Genomic DNA, 22,722 nt, shown 5'->3' on the forward strand with positions numbered 1-22,722 from the left:
AATAACTAAATAACTAACTAACTAAATAAATAAATAAATAGATAGATAGATAAATAAACACCGTCACTGGTTCCTGTTTAAATAAGAACACAAAAGAATATAACCATAATTATTTTGTCACTTTACACCGATTGTTGAAAAGTGATTTCTAATAGAATCTGATAATTTGTATGTGATTATGGATGTTACCAGTAAGCACTAGTCCATTCTTAAAATGCCAGATTACTTCAAATAACAATATTTTTTTTATCCATCATGTTTACCTCCGATTTGCTGTCAGCCTTTTTTTGTAGTTTCGGAACCTGGCTATCTTCTTGAATCAACGTATCTGTCATCGTGTTTCGCCAAAATGCAAACCCCTCACAAAAACTAGTTGTTCAGCATGCAGTTCAATTTTGAGTATTTTTGAGAAATCCATATTTAACTGTTTAGCATTTGTGATTGCAAATGACTCAAAGTGTTTATGAACGTTAAATCTTAGTAAATCCGGTATTTGAGTAAAACTGAATTTATACAAATAACCTGCATTCTTTCATATGCCCTACTGACAAATAAGCGCTAACGGTACAAAGATAATATCACTCTTATAAAAACACGTTAATCCTAATTTCTATAGAACGCGTGGGAGAGCTTTCAATAATTGCAGTTTTTATGTCACGTGGTCTAAGTCGGATAGACAACGAGTGCCGTTGTCTACGGGATATATACAACTCGCTTTGCTCGTTGTATATATCCCGTAGACAACGGCACTCGTTGTCTATCCTATACTAATACAATAGTTTCATCTAATCTGTTAAGAAAAATGCAATTCTTCTAAGTAGAGCAATTTTTGAGTTTAGTTTATTGGCCACGGTACTAACGTGGGATTGCCAAGACAGACTTTCATCGATATATAAACTTTCCGACACTTCACGTTTCCAATGACCGAACCGTCTAAAATTAACTCAAGTTTTTCGGCGACGCCGTCTAAATTGGTTTTCGTTACCTATGCCACGTGACTTCAGTTTGCAAATCAAACTACTTGATAACGCATTGTAGATAATTTATCAAAATGGAAGATTTATGCAACACGCTGCCTGATTGGACCACTGGCACCAGATCATAAAGAAAATGCCTCCGTACGTGTTATACCCTACCCCTAGGTATTCTATAAGAACCATGGTCATGAACGGGAAAGTGCACTAACCCGTTTCAATCGTACATTTCTCAACTTAAACGCGCAGTTCGGTGCATAGGTACCTAGTATATTGAACAAGCGATAATTTATCTTCCATCGTGCACCAGTCACATTGTCTCAATATTCCATATTTCTGAGATTATCAACATATTTTATGCTTTCGTCAACGTTACAGAAAAAACTTGCTTGAACTTCCCTAATGAACATCCGGTCTAGAGGTCACGGCAGTGCGCACATGTTTGGCGAAACGTAAACAAACAAAAACAGATTTTTAAAAAATCACAATTTTACACTAAAACTCGAAATGATGAATGAAATTCATCTTGTATATGATCTTTAATTTGAAATCGTACTTTGGTCTGCATCTGTTCTGTATATTTTATTCATTTTGCACATTTTGCTGCATTTTCACATTTTAGCGAACACGTGTAGTAAAATGACGATTGACATACATTTTCACAACAGCCAATCAGATTGGTTTTGTAATCTAGAACGGAACTTCACCAGAATTAATAATCATTATCTCTCACCTTAATTTACAGACATCCAAAATCACGATGTTCTATTTATAACAAATATTGACGGGGGCCAAAATTCGAAAGTGTACCCTGCTACCTGAGAGAACATTACTAGTAGGCATTTCTAGCCTATCCCGATGCTGACTTGTATGTCGTATGCCGATTAGATATTGGGGGTTTTCTCAATGCATTTAAGTACACGCAGGTAATTATAGGGCAGTAGCTAGCGGTAATTTATTTCCAATGATCATTAAACATTGTTTAAGAAAATAAATCAGATAGATATGTTACTGTAGCTAATTGAAAATATAGCATTTTTTACTTCTTTTCAGCGTTCGTATCTGCAAACAATTAAGAGACACACGTACGTTCACTGTTTGTAGGGTGCCTCAACCTATGTTTAAAGTCCGGTGCTTTCCATTACGTTTGTACATATATTGTTTGCATTTATATATATATCAGAACAAATGTATGTTTAAGTGACTTCATTTGTTGTTAGTATTATCAAACTTTTAGGATTTATATATTTATAATTCGAAAAAACGACCTGAAATGAAATATGGTGGCTGATTTGTGATATTTCGTTATTTCGATCTACCGCAGTGATACAACGATAAACATCGTTATGGCGACCTGACGAACGTCGTCACGCATAATGTCGCCCTGCCGAAAGTCGCTATGGGGCCCCGCCGAACGTCGCCCTGCAAAACGTCGCCCCTCCGAACGCCGTTATGGTGCCCTGCCAAACGTCGCCCCACTGAATGTCCCTACAGATGTTAATCCCACCAAAAGTCGGCCCGCCAAATGTCGTCCAGTCAAACGTCGTTTCCGCCCTACCGGAATGACATGAAAGTATCAATTTAATTCGAGATAAAAGATTGTAAGATTTTAATATTGATGGAATATCTGAATATCTGTATGCCCTTTATGAAGTGTTACCAGAGAATATTGCACAATCTCACGACCATTTCCCTCCCCAAACTTTCCCACCCCACGATCTTAAATTACACGTAATCACTTGCCCTTCATCGATGTGGGTTCGAGCTTCACTCGGGGCGTTAATTCCTCATGTGAGGAAGCCATCCAGCTGGCTTACGGAAGGTCGGTGGTTCTACCCAGGTGCCCGCTCGTGATGAAATAATGCACGGAGGGGCACCTGGGGTCTTCCTCAACCATTGAAGCTGGAAAGTCGCCATATGACCTATAATTGTGTCGGTGCGACGTTAAACCCAACAAAATAAATTACACGTGCGCGCATTCATCTGTCCGATCGTCTTATCTTTATCCTGATTAAAAACTTGTCTAACATTGGACGAGTACCTTACGCTTACCTCAGCGAGATGAAATTTCGTGCGAGCACTAGATCCCTCTTTGAAATGTCAATGTTACACTTGAGTGAGTGGGTTTGGCAAAGATTATGGAAAGCCATCGAGTTATGCGAGTTTAACACTCGTTTTGTTTGTTTGTTTTGGGTTTAACACCATTTTTCAACAGTATTTCAGTCATGTAACGGCGGGCAGTTAGCCTAACCAGTGTACCTGGATTCTGTACCAGTACAAACCTGTTCTCCGCAAGTAACTGCCAACTTCCCCACATGAGTTATCAGAGGTGGAGGACGAATGATTTCAGACACAATGTCTTTTATCAAATCGTCACGGAGAACATACGCCCCGCCCGAGGATCGAACTCGCGACCCCGCGATCCGTAGACCAACGCTCTCCCTACTGAGCTAAGCGGGCGGGCTCTTAACACTCGTAGATAAATCTGTTTTACGGCTAGTGATATGCAAAACACAGGCCCTGAAGTCAGGCGGGGCGACGTTTAGTAAGGCAGTGAGACATTCGGTGGGGTGCCAGTTGACGAGGCGCTAAAACGACGTTAGACAGGGCGACGTTTGGTGAGGAAACATTCAGCGGAGCACATTTTGCGGGACGAGACGTTTGGAGAGGCGACATTTCACTAAGCGCCATAACGATGGTCTGCAGGACGGCATTTTGCATGTCGACATAAATACGTTTGTTGTTATGTCTCTGCGACAGAGTAAACACAATACAAAAAGAATGGTAGCAGAAAATACAGTGATATATAGTGATACAGTGATTCCACTTTCCTTATGTGCGAATCCGGAAATGATATACGGTCGGGGCATGATACAAAATATTTAGCATGGACTGGAGCTATATAACTTGCGTGGGCCTGTCATTAGACTTCTTAAGAAGAAAATACAGACTGTCTGTCGATCAGCCATATGGTTTTCAAATACAAATTACGACCAAAGTATCGGGCGGTCACCATATAGCTACATAATAAGTGGCATTTTGCGTGGACAGAGCGAAATCTGGAGATGGAAGTTGCATTGTCTGTTATCGCAGTCCAGTTATTGTTTAGATGAAATCTCGAGATACTAAGTCGAAATTTTGAGTATTTGATATTAGAAAATCCAATGTTCGTGTTATTTAATTCATAATGCCGAAGTAGTAAGACGAAATTTCGAGTAAGGTATATCAAACTTTTCAAAATATAGAGTTAGAAAGGTAGAAACTCGAAATTAATTAAGAATTATATACATACTTTATTAAATAATACGTAACAACTGGCATCATTGCCCTTTCGTGTAATGTAGCCAAAATTAGTTTATCTATTTATTCTAGTACGTTTATCCATTATTTTACATTTATGTTTGATTTTTTTACCTTTATTTTTGTTGAAAATATAGATACAAAAGTCTGAATTCAAAACGACTTCCTGTTGAAATCTGATATTACTAAAATGCTCGGGAAATTCATTTGCGTGTGCAACTTCACTCTAAAACGTTTAAAAACTAAGCGATGACATATCCAGAATAAAATATTACCCACCAGATTGGTATGAAATAAATTGATAAAGTCGTGGCATTAATGCTACTCTTACACCACGTTATATCACTTGAATATTTTGAGACGTCCCCTTACACAGGTAAACAGGTAAATACGTCCTTAATCCGGTATACAACTGTCATCGGGATAGACTAAAAATGCCTAGTACTTACTTGTTACAACGTAGAAACAGTCCCGGATTTAAGATATGTTTACCCAAATAAAACTATTTCTGTTTCCGGTCTTAAAGTGGCAATTAGATTTTTAGCTCGATTATTTGAAGTAGAGCTATCCTACTCACCACGGCATCGGCGTCGGCGTCAAACCTGGGGTGCGTCATACGGCTTTGAAACTTTATAACTTGTTTATTACAACAGTCTCTATCTGTAGGCAAGAGTACATAACTTTGTCAACTATTTTGGCTGAACTATGGCTATTTTGGACTTGGAAATTGGTTCAATTTTCGTACACGTCAAAGTTTTGTCAAAACTATTTGACATGTGGCTTTGAAACTTTTAACTTGTTTGTTGTCATGATCTCCATCTGTAGGCAAGAGTACATAACTCTGTCAACTATTTTGGCTGAATTATGGCCTTTTTGGGGCTTGAAAATCAGTTAAATTTTTCATACGTCCATATTTTGCCTAACTTGTCATATGGCTTTGAAACTTTGACCACTTATTTACCATCATAGTTTACATACGCAGGCAAGACTACATAACTAGAACAAGGACTTTAGCTCAGTTATGGCACATTTTGACATAGAAATTAGTTAAGTTTTGCATACTATTCTATTTGTCTAAACTGTTGGATATATGGCTTTGAAACTTAGAACACTTGCTTACCATCATAGTCATACGTTGTCATATAGTGCAAGACTTATCCAAGTCCACAAATACAGGTACATAAGTTTGTCTTATCATTTTTTCTTCTTTTGTCTGAAAATCTCTTGTAATATTGTGACCCCATATGTCCATCAATTCTTCGAATAGTCGAGCACGATGTCAACAGTCAGATCTTGTTCAACATGGGACTGTGAAACCTACCATCAGGTCACATAAAATACGGAGTCATACTGGATTTGGCCCAGTATTTACGACAGTAGCTCAATGGTTCCTGAAGCGGAAGAAATGTGTTGAAACTCCACTGGGAGTTAGACCACTCCGTTACTGAGATCGCTCCGTGACTATCATTACTCCATGGATAAGATAAGCACGCTACGTGACTGACATCACTCCATTGCTAAGCACGCTACGTGACTGACATCAATCCGTGGTTCAGACCTTAGACAGGTTCCCGTCCCTGTTTGTTCTGACACAATTCTCATCATTAACAGTGAAAGTAACGCCAGCAGGTTGTTTCTATATTTCCTTTTTTATCGCCCCCTGTCTCCGAATATAGGTGTATGGTTTAGCCATTAGATAAAAATGTGCTATTTACTCGTACCTATAAAATGCTTGCAGTATTTAAAAGAATCCATGCAGCCAGGGAGCCAGGCTATTGAGACCTCTCTGTGGCTGAGATCGCTCCGTGACTGAAATCGCTCCGTGGCTTAGATCTCTCCGTGACTGACATCACTTCGTGGCTGTCATCGCTCCATGGCTGAGATCGCTTCGTGACTGACATCGCTCCATGGATGAGATCGCTCGCTCCGTGACTGACATCGCTTCATGACTGAGGTCGCTCCGTGACTGACATCGCTCCGTGGCTGAGATCGTTCCGCGGCTGATTTCGCTCCGTGACTGAAATTCTCTAAGTCGCTCTCTAAGTCGAACAGTTTTCATCTGATCTTCACCAAACATGCTGACAATGTTTGTGGGCATACTATCTCGGCCAAGTTCGATAACCACCCAAATCGCCCCAGACACTCCTTGATTTTGACTTTTGAAAAACCGCGAATTTAGCCTTGTCCTCTCTCTATGTCTCGGCCAAGTTCGATAACCACCCAAAATCGCCCCTGGCACTCTTGGATTATGGCTCTTGAAAAACTGCGAATTTAGCTTTGTCCTCCCTCTAAGCCAAACAGTTTTCATCTGATCTTCACCAAACTTGCTGACAATGATTGTGGGCATAATATCTCGGCCAAGTGCGATAACCACCCAAATAACCCTAAGCACTCTTAGATTGTGGCCCTTTAATTACTAGAAAAACTGCGAATTTAGCCTTGTCGACTCTTGGATTATGGCTCTTGAAAAACTGTGAATTTAGCTTTGTCCTCTCTCTAAGCCAAACAGTTTTCATCCGATCTTCACCAAACTTGCTGACAATGATTGTGGGCATATTATCTCGGTCAAGTTCGATAACAACCCTAATCGCCCCAGGCACTCTCTGATTATGGCGCTTGAATTACTAAAAAAACGGCGAATTTAGCCTTGTCCTCTCTCTAAGTCGAACAGTTTTTATTCGATCTTCACCAAACTTGCTGACAATGTTTATGGGCATAATATCTCGGCCAAGTTCAATAACCACATAAATCACCCCAGGCAGTCTTGGATTATGGTCATTGAATTACTCGAAAACTGCGAATTTAGCCTTGTCCGCCCTTTAAGTCGAACAGTTTTCATCCGATCTTCACCAAACTTGCTGACAATGTTTTTGGGTATAATATCTCAGCCAAGTTTGATAATCACCGAAATCGCCCAAGGCACTGTTGGATTATGGCCCATGAATTACTCGAAATACTGCGAATTTAGCCTTTTCCGCTCTCTATGTCAAACAGTTTTCCATCCGATCTTCACCAAAATTGCTGACAATGTTTGTGGGCATAATATCTCGGCCAAGTTCGATACCCACCCAAATCGTCCCAGGCACTCTTGCATCATGGCCCTTGAATTACTCGAAAAACTGCGAATTTAGCCTTGTCCGCTCTCTAAGTCTCGGCCAGGTTCGAAAACCATCCAAATCGCCCCAGGCACTCTTGGATTATGGCCCTTGAATTACTCGAAAAACTGCGAATTTAGCTTTGTCCGCTCTCTAAGTCGAACAGTTTTCATCCGATCTTCACCAAACTTGCTGACAATGTTTGTGGGCGTAAAATCTCGGCCAAGTTCGATAACCACCCAAATCGCCCCAAGCACTCTTGGATTATGGCTCTTGAATTAGGCCAAGATCGATGACGGGCGTGTTTTGTGACAGTCTGGCACTCCTGTTTAACTTAAAATTGATAGGGTAAAGGTTTTGATAAAGTCAAGTATCTGTTACTACCAAAGTATTTGACTTCAAACATAGTTATAATTATTTACTATCAAGGTCTACACCAGGAGAAACAATTCCCATAACTCTGATTTGAATTTTGACAGAGTTGTGCCCCTTTTTAACATAGAAGTTTTAGGTTAAAGTTTTATGATTTTTTACATAATGTACTGGAAAAGCTCTAATTCAGAGCCAAGCACTAAGAAAATTCAAGCGTGCTGTCTTGTGGACAACTCTTGCTAACAGATCCGTTGTATGCTTTGATTGCATAGTTGCCAGTCCCTAGCAAAGAACAAACAGTCTAATCGATACTTCTTGATAATTTTGATAACAGGAATGCATTTTATCATGTGAACTGCGTTTATCAGTCCATAGATTAAAGTCAGTACATGTTTCCTTTAAAGCTTTTAAACAGTTGAAAGATAGTGTCACTCCGGTTACGTTTTGGACATTGGAAATTCTGCGTCTGAAAAAAAACTTCAAAATTCAGGATTAAACACATGTTTGTGAAATCAGATATGTATAAGACCGTTTTTACAGAAGATCATAAAAGTTAGCGAATAATTTTAAAAGGAATAAAGTATTGCAGAGGAGCCGTTGTTGTGATATACAGTAGTTTGTATGCTTGTTTCAACAACTGGAATAACATGTTTTGTATTTGCAGATCTGTAATGTAAGAACTTTACTAGTATGAAGCATATAATTTAACTGAGCAAAAATGAAACGTTTTCAAACGTTTGACATTCAGTAATGACATTGATCTATATCACTTAACCGAATTTCTAGGCGTTTAGTAGATAACGATTTGACATGAAGTGTGACATTGACCTTCTCGTTGTCTTGATGACATGCGCATAAGATATAGAGTGGACATGGATCAAAAGCTCAAAAATTTGATGTTTTATTGACGCAAAAGAAACATGGGTGTAGCACGTCGTTCGGAGAAGTATTATAAATATTCGCCGATGGGTTTAAAAGGTACCTACCAACGCCTATTGCAAAATTTTCGTAGATGGTAAGAAAGTATGAAAATGATGACAAGGACAAGTAGTTGGATGGCGATGGCAGAATAGAAGTGTTATCTTACTATCGTTTTCCTACCGACCTACAGTCTCTATCTAACCATTGCTATACTTCAGTCTACAACCTTACTATACTATCAATGTTGCTTTTCAAAGAAATTAGACAACGCTCAATGACGCACGTGACCGGATATGGTTAATATAAGCGCAGAGCAAGTGTACAATGTGGCGAGATTATGATGGTAGACTAGCGGTATAAGAACGGTAAGATAACAATATTCATGCACAAATTCTGTATTTTACTACCAAACGTTTAGCCTCTTAATATCCTTTCATTATCGCCAGGCTATCCTTTCATTGCCATCGCAATCGTACTGTCCTAACATTACAATCGAACTGCTCTGTCATCGCCATCGCACTATCCTAGAGCTACAACTGTCATCGTACTATCCTACCATCTTCATCATACTACACTTCTATCCCAATTGTACTATCCTAATATGAAATAAGGCACCGCCTAGCATTGGGATTTATTTTTTATATATCCACTTACAAAGAAATATTCAATACTCGAAAGAAAGTGAAACATCACTCTAAACTGTAAAGTTTACATTTAGTGACATCATACCTCTTACAGCGAATATACTTTGCAAAATTTACGGGAAGCCGTGACGGTGACATCATTCACCGCGTTCTCGCACTGGCTTTAGGATTTTTATTTTGTTTATTTGCACTCCACGCTGAACTTTGACGGCCTTTACACTTCTTTACCGTTTTAAAAGTGTTTTTCTGTTGCATGTATAGTTTTCATTACGAAAAAGAAGGAAAAGAATCATGCTGGCGCGGTTTACGAATTTCTGTGACGGATTCGGGGTGCTCGGATGTTCATGCAGACAACCAGTCTGCGTTGTGTACATAAACCGGAACCGGAAAACATCGAAAAAAATTGCCTCAGTATATGCAGACAACAAAGACGAATAACTATATACGGACGTTACCGTCTCGGGGATTTTCATCCCCTACTAACAATCCTGCCATCGCCATCGTACTACACTACCATTGCCGTCGTACTGTCCTACCATCGCCATCATCCTACACTACCATGGCCATCGTACTACACTAACATTACCATCGTACTATCCTTTATTTGCCATCGTACTATTTTTCAATCGCCATCTCTAGTCTCGCACTAGGTCAGTAGGTCTAAAAATAGAAAAACCTTGTGACCCCTCTAGAGGCCATACTTGTGAATGGATCTCCATAAAAATTGGAACACGTTCAACTCAAATGTGGGCACCTGGCCTGTTTTAAGGACCGCTAGAGCCAAAATTAGAAATACCTTAAAACGACTTCTTCTCATGAACCGATTAAAGGAATTTCATAAAACTTGGTCTGTAGCATCATTATGAGGTTCTCTCCAAATTTTGTTCAAATGGAGGCAGTTGGCCCCTTTGAGGAGCCGTTAGACCTAAAAATTGAAATGCCTTTAAAAGATTTCTTCCCATTAAGCACTGGATCTTCATGAAATTTGATTAGTAGGATCACTATACGGTCCTGTCCTGGCTCCTTTTAGGGGTCACTTGAACCAAAATTAAAAATATCTTTAAACGACTTCTTTTTTGACGAACCGGTAGAAGGCTCTTATCAAAATTTGTTTGTGACATTATTAAAGGCCCTCTCCCAATTTTGTTCAAATAAGGGGCCGCGAGAGCTAAAAATAGATATGACTTTAAATGAATTCTACTCATGAAGAGCTTGATAAATCTTCATCAGATTTTGTCTGTAGCATCACTATAAGGTCCTCTCCCAAATTTGTACAAAGGGGGCAGTCGGTCCCCCTATTAGGGGCCGCTGGAACAAATATTTCAATGCCTTGAAACGACTTTTCCTCATGAACTGTTTGATGGATTTTGATAGATTTTCATCAAACTTGATTTGTACCATTATTTTAATGCCCTTTACAAAAATATTTAAATTGGGGACACCTGACCTCTTTTGGTTGCTACAGCTAAAACTAGAAATACCTTTAAACAACTTCTAATATATGGCTAGATGGATTTTCTTGACTTGGTTTGTAGGATCTTTATAAGGTCCTCTCTCAAATTTGTTCAAATTGGGGAAGTTGGCTCCTTTTAGGGGTAGGTAGTACTAAAAGTAAAAAATACATTTTAATGACTACTTATCGTGAACCACTCAATGAATCTTCATCAAACCTGGTCTGTAGAGTCAATATAAGGTCCTCTCATAAATTTGTTCGGTATGGGGTGTTTTGTCCCTTTTAGGGTCAGATGGTTAAGGTCCTCTACAGGTGAGCGACTTAAGCCCATTTGGGTCTCTTGTATTAAATAAAACTATAACAATAATAATGAATCGGTTTTGCACTTTATGTGAAATAGTCTTATATGCAGTATTGAAATTAATGCCCCCCCCCCCCCCACTCCCCGACCACACCAAACCTTGTAACTATGCTTGAATTGTTAACACAGCTTTTTGATCAGTTTTAAACCTTATATGATTCAATATTTTAATGAAATTTAAAAGTGATGTAATAGTCGGACTTTTAGTGGGTTGGTGAGATGGGATCCAATTTTTATTATATTAAGCAGTGTGCGTTGTGTTAAGCAAGGCAGACACTTCCACAACATTTCAATAAAATTACATCTCGAATTCTTTAAAAATAGGCTAAATTCACTAGTCTATAATAGGCATCACCAGCGAACATTTTCCTCAGACTGTGTCATCCATAATGTGTTAGGGAACTCTGATGACAGTAGAGAAATCTTGGTTAAATTGTAATTCAAATTATGATCATTAATTGACTTAGGAAACTTAATTGAAGTTTTGCATACCAAGTTACGTAAGTCTTGTTTAACTGTAATGGAAGTGATGCTCCTTGATCGAATAAAAAACGTCGTAAAGCCGATCGCGCTGTTTCACGATAGTTCTTGTTATAATGATTATTTCTCATTCTAGGTGTGTTTAAGTATGCAGTCATTGTCTTCGCATGTCTTCTAGTCACAATCCTGTACTCAAACTTTGGAGGTAAGAAACTACTACAGAATACCTTGCACGCGAAGTATTGCAAAACGAGGGAATCTGGCAGTCATATTGTTTGGTGGTGCTAGTGGCTTGGCTTCCAAGGGGTGGTTTCTATATGACGCATCCAAAATGGCGGGTCCATATATAATGGCGGACTGGTGGATTAAATCAAGACTGCGGGTAATATTTGGCGGTTCAGAGATGGCGGCTTGCATTACAACTGGTTAAACTGATATCCTGTATGGTTAAGTCTAGGTTTTAAATCATATCAGGTGGTACTTTTTTTTTAATCTGATACCAACATTTAGCTGTTGCTTTCATCCGCCGTTTGTGATCGATGTGACCAAAGAAGCATAAAATAAATTTATTAGCTCTTTGATTTGACCTATTCCAAACATCACGCCTCTGAAATATCTATGCTATAACTACAGCTACTGTATTGAGCGTATTGATCAAGGTATATACAGCCAATTCAATAAACTGATATCAGTATTTTATGTTTTATCAGAAACGCGCGACTCCAGTCATGCTTGGTAAGAACTGTAATTAGCAATTCAATGATGCATTGTTAGTTCGGTATGGTGGCTGATTTCTGCCATTTTGTGTTCGTGTCGGCGAGGCGAAATGTCGAAGTAACCAAAACACGAAAGCTCGAAATAATGCTTATTTGTCGCGTGTTCACCTTTCGACTTTGGAGCCGAATACACGAAGTAACGAAACATTGAAGGCGAAATAACGAGAGGCGAACACACGAACTTTTGTATTAATCACTTTTCGTGTCGGCGGGTATTAAAACTTTGTGTTGTCGCCCTTCTTTTGTCGTGTTTTCGTGTCACTCGCCTCGAGAGGAGAAAGGCGAACACACGACAATTGAGCTGTTTTTGACCTTTCGTTACTTCGACCCACCGACACGAACACACGACAAATGTTTCATATAGTTTGCACACAAAATAAATGTATAAGAAGTTATGAGAAAGTCCGTCTTAAAAATCAGATGCTGCTGAGAGAAAGGGATGTTATCAGCGTACGTATTACCAAGTAAGGATGTAACTCTTCCAATCTATGGACCTTGTTTATATCAAATTTCATTTCAGCAGCATATGTGTAATTGTTATGCGCATGTCTACCGGAAGGCGAATACATTAAAGGACGAAAGTGCACATATTTGTCGAGTGTTCGTGTCTGCGAGTCGAAGACACGAAACCACGAAAGGTCGAAAACTGCTTAGTTGTCGTGTCTTCGACTTTCGACCCACCTACACGAACAAATAAGCATTATTTCTACCTTTTGCGTTTTCGCTACTTCGACATTTCGCCTCGCAGACACGAACACACGAAATCAGCCATCATAGGTCGGACAATTAACAAGGCGTTAAATGAATGACTGCATTTTGGTGTTTAAACTAGTAGATAAAAACTGAACAGAAAAAAAGTGATAGGTAAAGGCTCTGTGTGTCCGTATACGTCTGTGATATGCGCTGTCTGTGTGTGCATCAATTTATACTGACGATTATATGTGTGTTTCATAGCAAGATGGAAATATATTTCACTAGTGAACACTAACTGCAATATTCTCACAAGCTACGAGTGAAGATGCAAGAAATTAACGTGTTAATTTCAACTTGTCGACCTGTAATCTAGTGCGAAAAGTGGAAGTTTTGCATGCTTAATTTCAGCTTTTTGCGAAGTGAACCAGAAAAGTAGAAATTTAAGCCGAACATTTCTCGCAAAATGTCGACTTAATTTGTAATCTTAACTGTATGATGGCAAATTTGTGCATCCACTTAAGCTACGTACTTAAGCAGATAGTTTTCGCGGAAATTCATACAGTTTTCGTGAAAAATTAAAAACCTTTCAGGAAAAGAAACTCTTGTTCTAAGTGAAAAAACTTTACGATTGTGCTAACTACTGCATACGATAATAAATAAATGTCTAAGAAAAATTTTGCGAAACCATGCTTGTTTTTCGTGAAAAATGAATTATCTTGAAAAACTATTTTGTTTTTTTCTGCATACGATAATCTTGAAAATATCATGAAAATATTATAAACTTTCAAGAAAAAGGGAATTTCGCGAAACTCTTTTTTCATGAAACAGAAGTTGTCTTTATAGAGTTACCTTTCTGCAGTACTGGGTACTATTTTTGACCTAGTCTCGATAACCATATAATATTTCACGAAAACTTTCTCATAATCTCGAAATTTTATAAAATTTTTATAAAAAATCTTATGATTATCATATGCAGAAATATGCCACCACATAACTGAAAATATCAGCTTTTCGTGCAATCCTTACGCGAAAAGGCGATATTAGTCAACTTCTCGCGGTAGTATTGATGTTCCGATGGACTATTCTTCCCTACTGGTTGAAAACCAGTTTCAGGGACTATAGGAATGCGCTTTCTCGTCCGCAATTTCGTGTCCGGTCCATAACTCTGTCGTCCATGAAGGGATTTTTTTGCTACTTGGCAACAAATGCTCCCCATGATGAGACGACGTGTCATGCGCAAAACCCGGACCCCTAGCTCAAATGTTAAGGTCACAGTTGGAGGTCAAAGGTCAACAGGGCTTTTTTATCCTGTCCGGTCCATAACTCTCCCATCCATGAAGGGATTTTAATATTACTTGGCACAAATGTACCTCATAATAAGACGATATGTCATGCACAATTTCAGACCCTTAGCTCAAAGGTCAAGGTCACACTTAGCGGTCAGATGTTAACATGGCATGAACAGGGTCTGTTTCGTGTCTGTTCCATAACTCTGTCATTCATTAAGGGATTTTAATATCACTTTACACAAATGTTCCCCATGATGAGACAATGTGTCCTGCGCAAAAGCTAGACCCAAGACTTAAAGGTCAAGGTCACAATTGGGTGTCAAATGTCAACAGGGTTTTTTTCCTGTCCGGTCCATAACTCTGCCATCCATAAAGGGATTTTAATATTACTTGGCACAAATGTTCCCCATGATGAGACGGTGTGTCCTGTGCAAAACCCGGACCCCTAGATTAAAGGCCAAGGTCACAATTGGAGGTCAAACGTTAATAGGATTTTTTCCTGTCCGGTCCAGAACTCTGTCATCCATCAAGGGATTACAAAATTACTTGGCATAAATGTTCCCCATGATGAGATGACGTGTCATGCACAAAAGAACTCTAGCTTAAAGGTCAAGGTCATACTTGGAGATCAAAGGTCGGTAGGATTTTTTTCCTGTCCGGTCTATAACTTTGTCATGCAAGACAGGATTTAAATATCAGTTGGTACAAATATTCCCAAGGATGAGACAACATGTCATGCGCTAAACCCGGGCACTAGGTCTTAGGTCAATGTCACACTTAGGAGCCAAAGGTCAGATCGAAAATGACTTTGTTCCCCATGATGAGACGATGTGTCTCTATCAGTTAGGCTGTGGTCAGTTCTTGACATTGATTGATAACAAACCTAAAATCAGGTTTGCGAATTTTCGGAATGTACTAGACTATGATATTGGACATAGAATATAGACTGGCTCAGTTCACTACAGTTAATCATAAAAATGTAAAAAAAAAAGATATATCGTAATCTAGGAGCTAGTCTATGCTGTTCCAGACACGCTGGCATACTTTTCTGTCCAACAGTGCGGTAACTCGCGTGCGGGTATTTAATACCTGCACACTTTTAGTTACCGCACCTTACACTCAGTGTATACGATTTACCTGCACCCAATTTGTTAAGATAAAACACCGAGCTATTATCGTGATGATACAGAAATATTTATACCGTTATGTACGTCTGAATTTATGTCCCTTTAACGCAAAAAAAAAAAAAGAAAGAAAAAGAAAGAAAAAAAAAATAAGTTAATAAGTTAGTTTTGCAGAAGTTGTAGACTATATGTCAAAATGTCATAACGAGTGCTTTTGTGTATTTCAGGCAAATCTTTCTCTTCTAAAAGTATGTCACAAAGCAAATACTACATCACAAGAAGCAATTCGACTTGTAAGTATTTTTTTCGTTATCCAGGTGGTTTGCCAAATAATGCTTTAACGATGCAAATGAGTTGCGAAGAAATGCATGAATAATGCGCATTAGATCATCAGAGGCCTCCTCAATCTAATTGTTAAACGTAATTTCTAAATTATAAAAGAAGAGGGCGATGATTGCCTATACAATTTCACTCAAAGTCAAGGTCACAGTGACCCTAAGTACACTACCGTTAAAACATGCACATATCATCCGCTAAACCTACAAACAATTCTGTTTGGGATGGGAATGATCAATACATTTGTATATGGAAGATGAAAACACATCATCTTTCTACAAGTTCAAAAATATATAAAACAGACAGGCAGATTCTAATGACACTTTCTTAAAATTTAATATAAAAATATCTTAACTAATAGACAACACTTTGAAATGCTGGACAAGCCCCACGTCTCTCTCTCTCTCTCTCTCTCCATCATTTAATTACAAATTATTTCAATAATAATAACACCACTTCTCATATTTATTTTGTTTTCCCCGCCTAGTTACTTTATGTTATTTCTATTGGGAAGGGCCGTTTACTGATGTTGTAAGAACTTGGGGGACCCATTTTCTTATTTTCTTGGCTGTACATGTACATTTATTTTGATAATTGTTATTATAAATGTAAATAGTAATAATCAATAAAATCATGATCAAACTTTTATAGTCTGACCTCAGATCACACACATAAACAAATGTTCAGTTATCGTATTTGTAAAGACATTTTTTTGAAAGGTACTTTAACATTTTGACATTTGATCTATAAATTTAGACGCGTGAATCAGAAATTACCTATAGGAAAAGGGAAATTTTTAAAAGATAGAAATCTTAGAACTTTTAATGAATGAAATAAAAATACATTAGGCGATGAATTTTATTATCTTTTTCACTTTATATATAAAAAGAAAAAAATTAATGGGTTCTTTTATAAACAAATCAAATGCTACTAATAAACTTTGATAATGTGGCAGTTGAGTCCAATAAGTATAGGGGTGTTCAAAGATAATCCGTCACAGGTCTATTGCAAAGCAATCGTTGGATTTACCTGTATTGGAAAATAAACAGTGTTGATTGTATTGGGGTCAACTGCCACATTATCAAAGTTTATTAGTACCAAATTTCCACAACCGATGAATAATAATGGCAAAGAATCATATGTAAACATACCTTGTTTGTAAGAAAATAATTGAATATTGAATAATGTATGATCTGACTCTCGATCTATTTCATACACTTCAATCTTAAATATTGATTCCATTACTCGTATTTTGCCTCTCTTATTATTTTAGCTCACATAAGTACAAAGTGCTCGGGGTGAGCTACTGTGATCGCTCACCGTCCGGCGTCGTTCGTCCGTCCACACTTTCCTTTAAACAATATCTCCTCTGAAACTATGCATTTTGTGGAAGTTGACGAAACTTGGCCTTGATGTTCCTTGGGTGGTCCCCTTCCAAAGTTGTTCAAAGAATTGAATTTCAAACAGAACTCTGGTTGCCATGGCAACCAAAATGAAAAACTTAAAAAAATCTTCTTCCAAAACCGCAAATTATAGAGCCTTGATATTTGGCATGTCACATCATCTAATGGTCCTTTATGAAGATTTTACAAATTATGCCTCTTGGGTGAAAAGAAGCCCCGCACCGGGGTCCCAAGTTTTGCATAGACTTGCATAGGAAAAAACCTTCAAAAATCTTCTTGTCTGAAACTTCAAGGCCTAGGCCTTTGATATTTGGCATGTAGCATTGCCTTGTGGTCGTCTACCAAGATTGTTCAAATTGTTACCCAAGAGTAAAAAGAGGCCCCGCCCTGGGTCCCAAGTTTTACATAGACTTATATAAGAAAACTTTAAAAATCTTCTTGTCTGAAAGTTCAAGGCCTAGGCCTTTGATATTTGGTATGTAGCATTACCTAGTGGTTCTCTAACAAGATTGTTCAAATTATGTAGTGACAAGGTGATCTTTTGTAATCGCCCTGGGTCCGTTCACAATTTCTTGTGAACACGATAGAGGCCACATTTTGCACTCGATTTTAATCAAACTTGCATACAACCTGTATTGGCATAATATCTCTTTTCCTTTTGAAAATTGGCCAGATCCCATCATTGGTTTCAGAGTAATGGCCCCTTAAATGGCCATCATTTGCTATTTTGGCATTTGCAGCCATATAGAGACTTCATTTATGGTTTGATTTGAAACAAACTTGAAAAGTATCTATAACAACAATAGATCTTCGATTCTATGATCAATCCATCAAATCCAATCATAGGTTCCGGCCCCTGAAAGAACCAAAATTTGTTGAGTTTTACCTTGTGAACAAGATAGAAGTGACATTTTAAGTTAAACATAAGATCTCAGTTTCTTTCGAAAACTTTCGAAAACCGGCTAAATTCCTTAATGGATTCTAGAGTTACTGCCCCTGAAAGGGGCAACAATCTCTATTTTGGCCCTTTCAGCCATATCGAGGTTTCATTTATGCTTTGATTTGTTACAAACTTGCACATAATGTTTATCTTGATAATCTCTAAGGCCAAGTTCGAAACTGGGTCATGTGGGGTCAAAAACTAGATCACCAAATCAAATCAAAGGAAAAGATTTTAACACCCTATAGGGCACATTTATGACCCTATCTTCATGGAGCTTGGTCAGAATGTTACCTTGATTATCCCTATGATAAACTGAAAACTGGGTTATATTGGGTCATAAACTAGGTCACCCGGTCAAATCAAATAAAAAGTTTGTCAACACCCTTGAGGCCAAAAATAGAATGTTTATCTTGGTGATCCCTAGGCCAAAAGTAGGTCACCTGCTCAAATCAAAGGAAAAGCTTGTTAACACTCTAGAGGCCATATTTATGACCCTATCTTCATGAAACTTGTCAGAATGTTTATCTTGATGATTCCTATGCCAGGTTTGAAACTGGGCAAGTGGGGTCAAAGACTAGGCACCACTCAAATCAAAAGAAAAGCTTGTTAACACTGTAGACCCTATCTTCATGAAACTTGTTCAGAATGTTAAAGATTCTTGGGCCAAGTTTGAATCTGGGTTATGTGGTCACCTGCTCAAATCAAAGGAAAAGCTTGTTAACGTTCTAGAGGCCACATTTATGAACCTTTCTTTATGAAACCTTGTCAGAATGTTTATCTTGATGATCCCTAGGCCATCTTTGAAACTGGGTCATGTGGGACAAAAACTAGGTCACCCACTCAAATCAAAGGAATGCTTGTTAACATTCTAGAGGCCACATTTATGACCCTATCTTTTTGAAAGTTGATCAGAACGTTTATCTTGATGATCCCTAGGTCAAGTTTAAATCTGGGTCATGTTGGGTCAAAAACTAGGTCACGTGCTTAAATCACATAAAAAAACTTGTTAACAGGGTAGCGGGTCATCACGACACTCTTGTTTTCTTACTTAAGGGCACGATAAACCTGTCCTATAAGGTCATAAATACGTTTTATGGTCTTATTGAAAGTTCTGGCTAATATGAGTAGAATTTGTGAAGAAATGAAGGTGCTAGATTTGTTTAATTATACTATGTTAGCCGAGGGCGACGAATGTCACAAGAACTAGTGTTATATCCCGTCAGCATCGTGCACCTTGTTAGTGATTATCAGCAAACACGTACTCATCACAACTGAATGAAACCTCACAAATGCCCATGATAGTACAAACTATACCAGCTTAAATAACTCTAGCGATCATTTTGATTAAATACGCCTCATTCTGTATTAAAGTACGGTGTTCTGTTAAGGCCAGCGCCTGCTCCCTGTAAACACGAAGCGCGAAGGTACGATGGTGCAGTGGTGATAAAACGCCACTACAATGGCGAAGCGCGACAGTACGATGGTGCCCTTTCGTCGTACTGTCGCGCTTTGTCTTTGTATTGTCGCAATTCGCCATCGCGCTTTACCATCGTAGTGACACGCTTCGCCATCGTACCGTCGCGTTACGCCATCACTCTGTCGTGCTTCACCATCGAATTGTCATTACCGAACTGTCGTGCTTCTCCATCGTACTGTCGCGCTTCACCATCGTACTGTCGCCTTCCTGTCAAGCATGCGCAAAAGAATTCATTTAGTCTGCATGACGTCAGACGGAGGGACGTATTTACGTGTTTTGGATTTACTTACTAATAATCTTGTTTAACACAGATCTACATTTTTTCCAATTAAAACTTTAGGGTCAGTGTTTTTTTTTTGTTTGTTTGTTTTTGTTTTTGTTTGAGAAGAGTGTATTTTTTATTATGTTATGTTGACAGTATATAGTTTTAACGTTTTTTCAACTCTTGAAATATAAGAGCTGATTAAACAACATTTTCTCACAAAATTAATTACATGTAAATACATTATTATTCATTTTCCACAGAGAGGTTGATTTTGAATGCAATGATATTTTGTTCATAAATAACACTTGGTCGGGTGATATTCGTTTAAACAACACCCTACTGGTTTGTATTCATTTTTATTATCCATCAAGTAAACAATTTGAAATTGCTGTAGATCAAAGGAGACTTTTTTTTTTTGAATGGTACATTTCATACAATATTAAGGTATGATATTTTTTTGAGTCGGCTAAACGATGAAATCGTTTTGACGAGTCCTTGCTATCCAGCGATCCTCTAAGTCTAAATGGACCAAATAACACAGTGAAGGGATGTAGTTCCATTAGATTTCTCAAACTTCAAACAGTTCACTGCATGAATGAAGTTAAGTTGTGTGAATTCCCTTTGCTATGACCAATATACGATGTAATCTGTCATATTTATGACTTGTAATTGTGCAATACTCGAATGTAACTCATTAAGCATAAATGTGCATTTTATGAATTGCGCAGGCTTACAAAGCTTGCGTAACATCCAGCGAAAGACAAAATATAGTTCCACAGGGCTCCAGATAAGATGCGTATTAGCGTAAATTACATATAGAAATAATGCAAATACGCACGTCTAATAATTTCTAAGCGTATAAAAACATATATAAAATTACAGAAATGCACACAATGCTTTTTTAAAAACAAAATCTGAATCGTCTGGATGCGTTAGGTAACATAGCCGATCCAGATCAGCCTTAATTCTCCCACATTGAACGTATACACGCATCGTATGATTTCTATAAACTGCGTGGGTTTCTACACACACACATGGATTTTGCAGTCAGTAAACGAATAAATTATCGGAAGAAGAAGCTCTTACTGGTTTGTTTAGTTACTACAGATATTAAAAATGATTTTAATTCTTATTTTTCGAGAAATAAACAAATCAGCGAAACATTAAATTGTATTTTCTTGTAGTTTTTGAAATCGAAAGTAGATCGTCTATGTTTGGCTGCTTTCACGAAACGAAACAACTTTTTTATGAAAAGATTTAAATAAGAGGTAATTTAACCGTAAACTTCAATGTCAGATACTGCCAATTGCTGCTAAATGTCTTCGTATCATCACAATTTGTAAAATATATTGTTTAAAATGGAGAAAAGTGTAATCGTATCCGGATATAATATTTTGGGTAAATATCGAGCTGTGTTATGAAATTTTAACATTCATGTAACATACATGATAGATGTTATTGTAACAGAAATGATTCTAGAATTTATTTTTATTACACCTACATATAATCTATGTCAGACTGGTATTCTAGCCCTGAGGCATGATCTGAAAGTAAAAAGATGAAGTGAAGTCATACTTTGGATATTGTAATACTAGAAAGAATCTAGATCGTTACCTTTCTGGAATTTTGACTGGTTTGGATAATTTGCTTACGATTCTGGTTCGCAAAAAAATGAAACCGTCACCCATTCTGCTTTTCATGATGACACATGGCTTGATTTTTGCAGTCAGTAAGCGGATAAATTATCCCGAGAAAGAGCTCTTGCTGATTTGTTTAATTACTACTGAATTTAAAAATGATTTTATTTCGTATTTTTCGAGAAATAAACAAATCGGCGAAACATTAAATTGTATTTTCTTGTAGTTTTTGAAATCGAAAGTAGATCGTCTATGTTAGAGTGCTTCGACGAAACGAAACAGTTTTTTTATGAAATGATTTAAATAATTTCACCGTAAACTTCAATGTCAGATACTGCCAATTGCTGCTAAACTGTCTTCATATCATCACAATTTGTAAAACATATTGTTGAAACTGGAGATTTTGGCGGTATAAAAGAAAGTGTAATCATATCCGGATATAATATTTTGGGTAAATATCGAGCTGTGTTATGAAATTTAAACATTAAAGTAACAGACATGATAGATATTATTGTAACAGAAATGGTTCTAGAATTTATTTTTATAATACATACATAGAATCAATATCAGACTTATATTCTAGTGCTGAGGCATGACCTGAAAGTAAAAATATGAAGTGACAGTCATTCATACTTTGAATATTGTAATACTAAAAAGAATCTAGAGGTAATATTTAGAAATTGAAACATAAAATTTTCAGTTAGAAATCGCACCAAAGGCTGTATCAAGGGTCTACATTTTCAAAATTTCCTTGTGTTGATACCCCAAACCCTAATTGCAGGAGGGGGTATCCTCCATCACCCTCCCCCCATATTGCCACTTTACAGTTTGATACATTTGCCCTTTTACCACCTGCCACAATGCCCATTTCAAAATCTGACTGCAGTTCAAAGCGGGAAGGACACCCCTCCCAAAACCCACCCTGCTACCGACCACGTAAAAATGGCTCAAACATTTTTTCAGCCCAGTCTGGGCTTGTCTGTCTACATTAATCAAAACGGATAATTGAAAGTACATAAACTTGGGGACTATTGACATGGTTTTGAAGGGGTTAACAGGTCTGAAATAGAATAAATGATGGTTTTAACTAAAAAAGAACTGCATTTATTAATATTGGTTATCTTTTCCGAAATTGGTAGCTAGTCCGAGTAACTTCTCTTAGTTTCGAATGCGCAATTT

The 22,722-nt window shown here is 37.7% G+C and overlaps 1 protein-coding gene across 1 annotated transcript in view; it reads left to right on the forward strand.

The window, feature by feature from the left end:
- Positions 1-8,098: 8,098 nt before the first annotated feature.
- The window catches only part of LOC123557931 (uncharacterized), a 40,401-nt gene continuing 25,777 nt past the window's right edge, over positions 8,099-22,722 (forward strand). Inside the window, exons 1-3 of the mRNA XM_053544769.1 lie at positions 8,099-8,719; positions 11,737-11,805; positions 15,710-15,775. Of these exons, the coding sequence (XP_053400744.1) occupies positions 8,662-8,719; positions 11,737-11,805; positions 15,710-15,775 (193 nt within the window). The 5' untranslated portion in view covers positions 8,099-8,661. The remainder of the gene's footprint in view (positions 8,720-11,736; positions 11,806-15,709; positions 15,776-22,722) is intronic.

The sequence above is a fragment of the Mercenaria mercenaria genome, chromosome 5 (assembly GCF_021730395.1).
Source record: "Mercenaria mercenaria strain notata chromosome 5, MADL_Memer_1, whole genome shotgun sequence".
Lineage (NCBI taxonomy): Eukaryota > Metazoa > Mollusca > Bivalvia > Venerida > Veneridae > Mercenaria > Mercenaria mercenaria.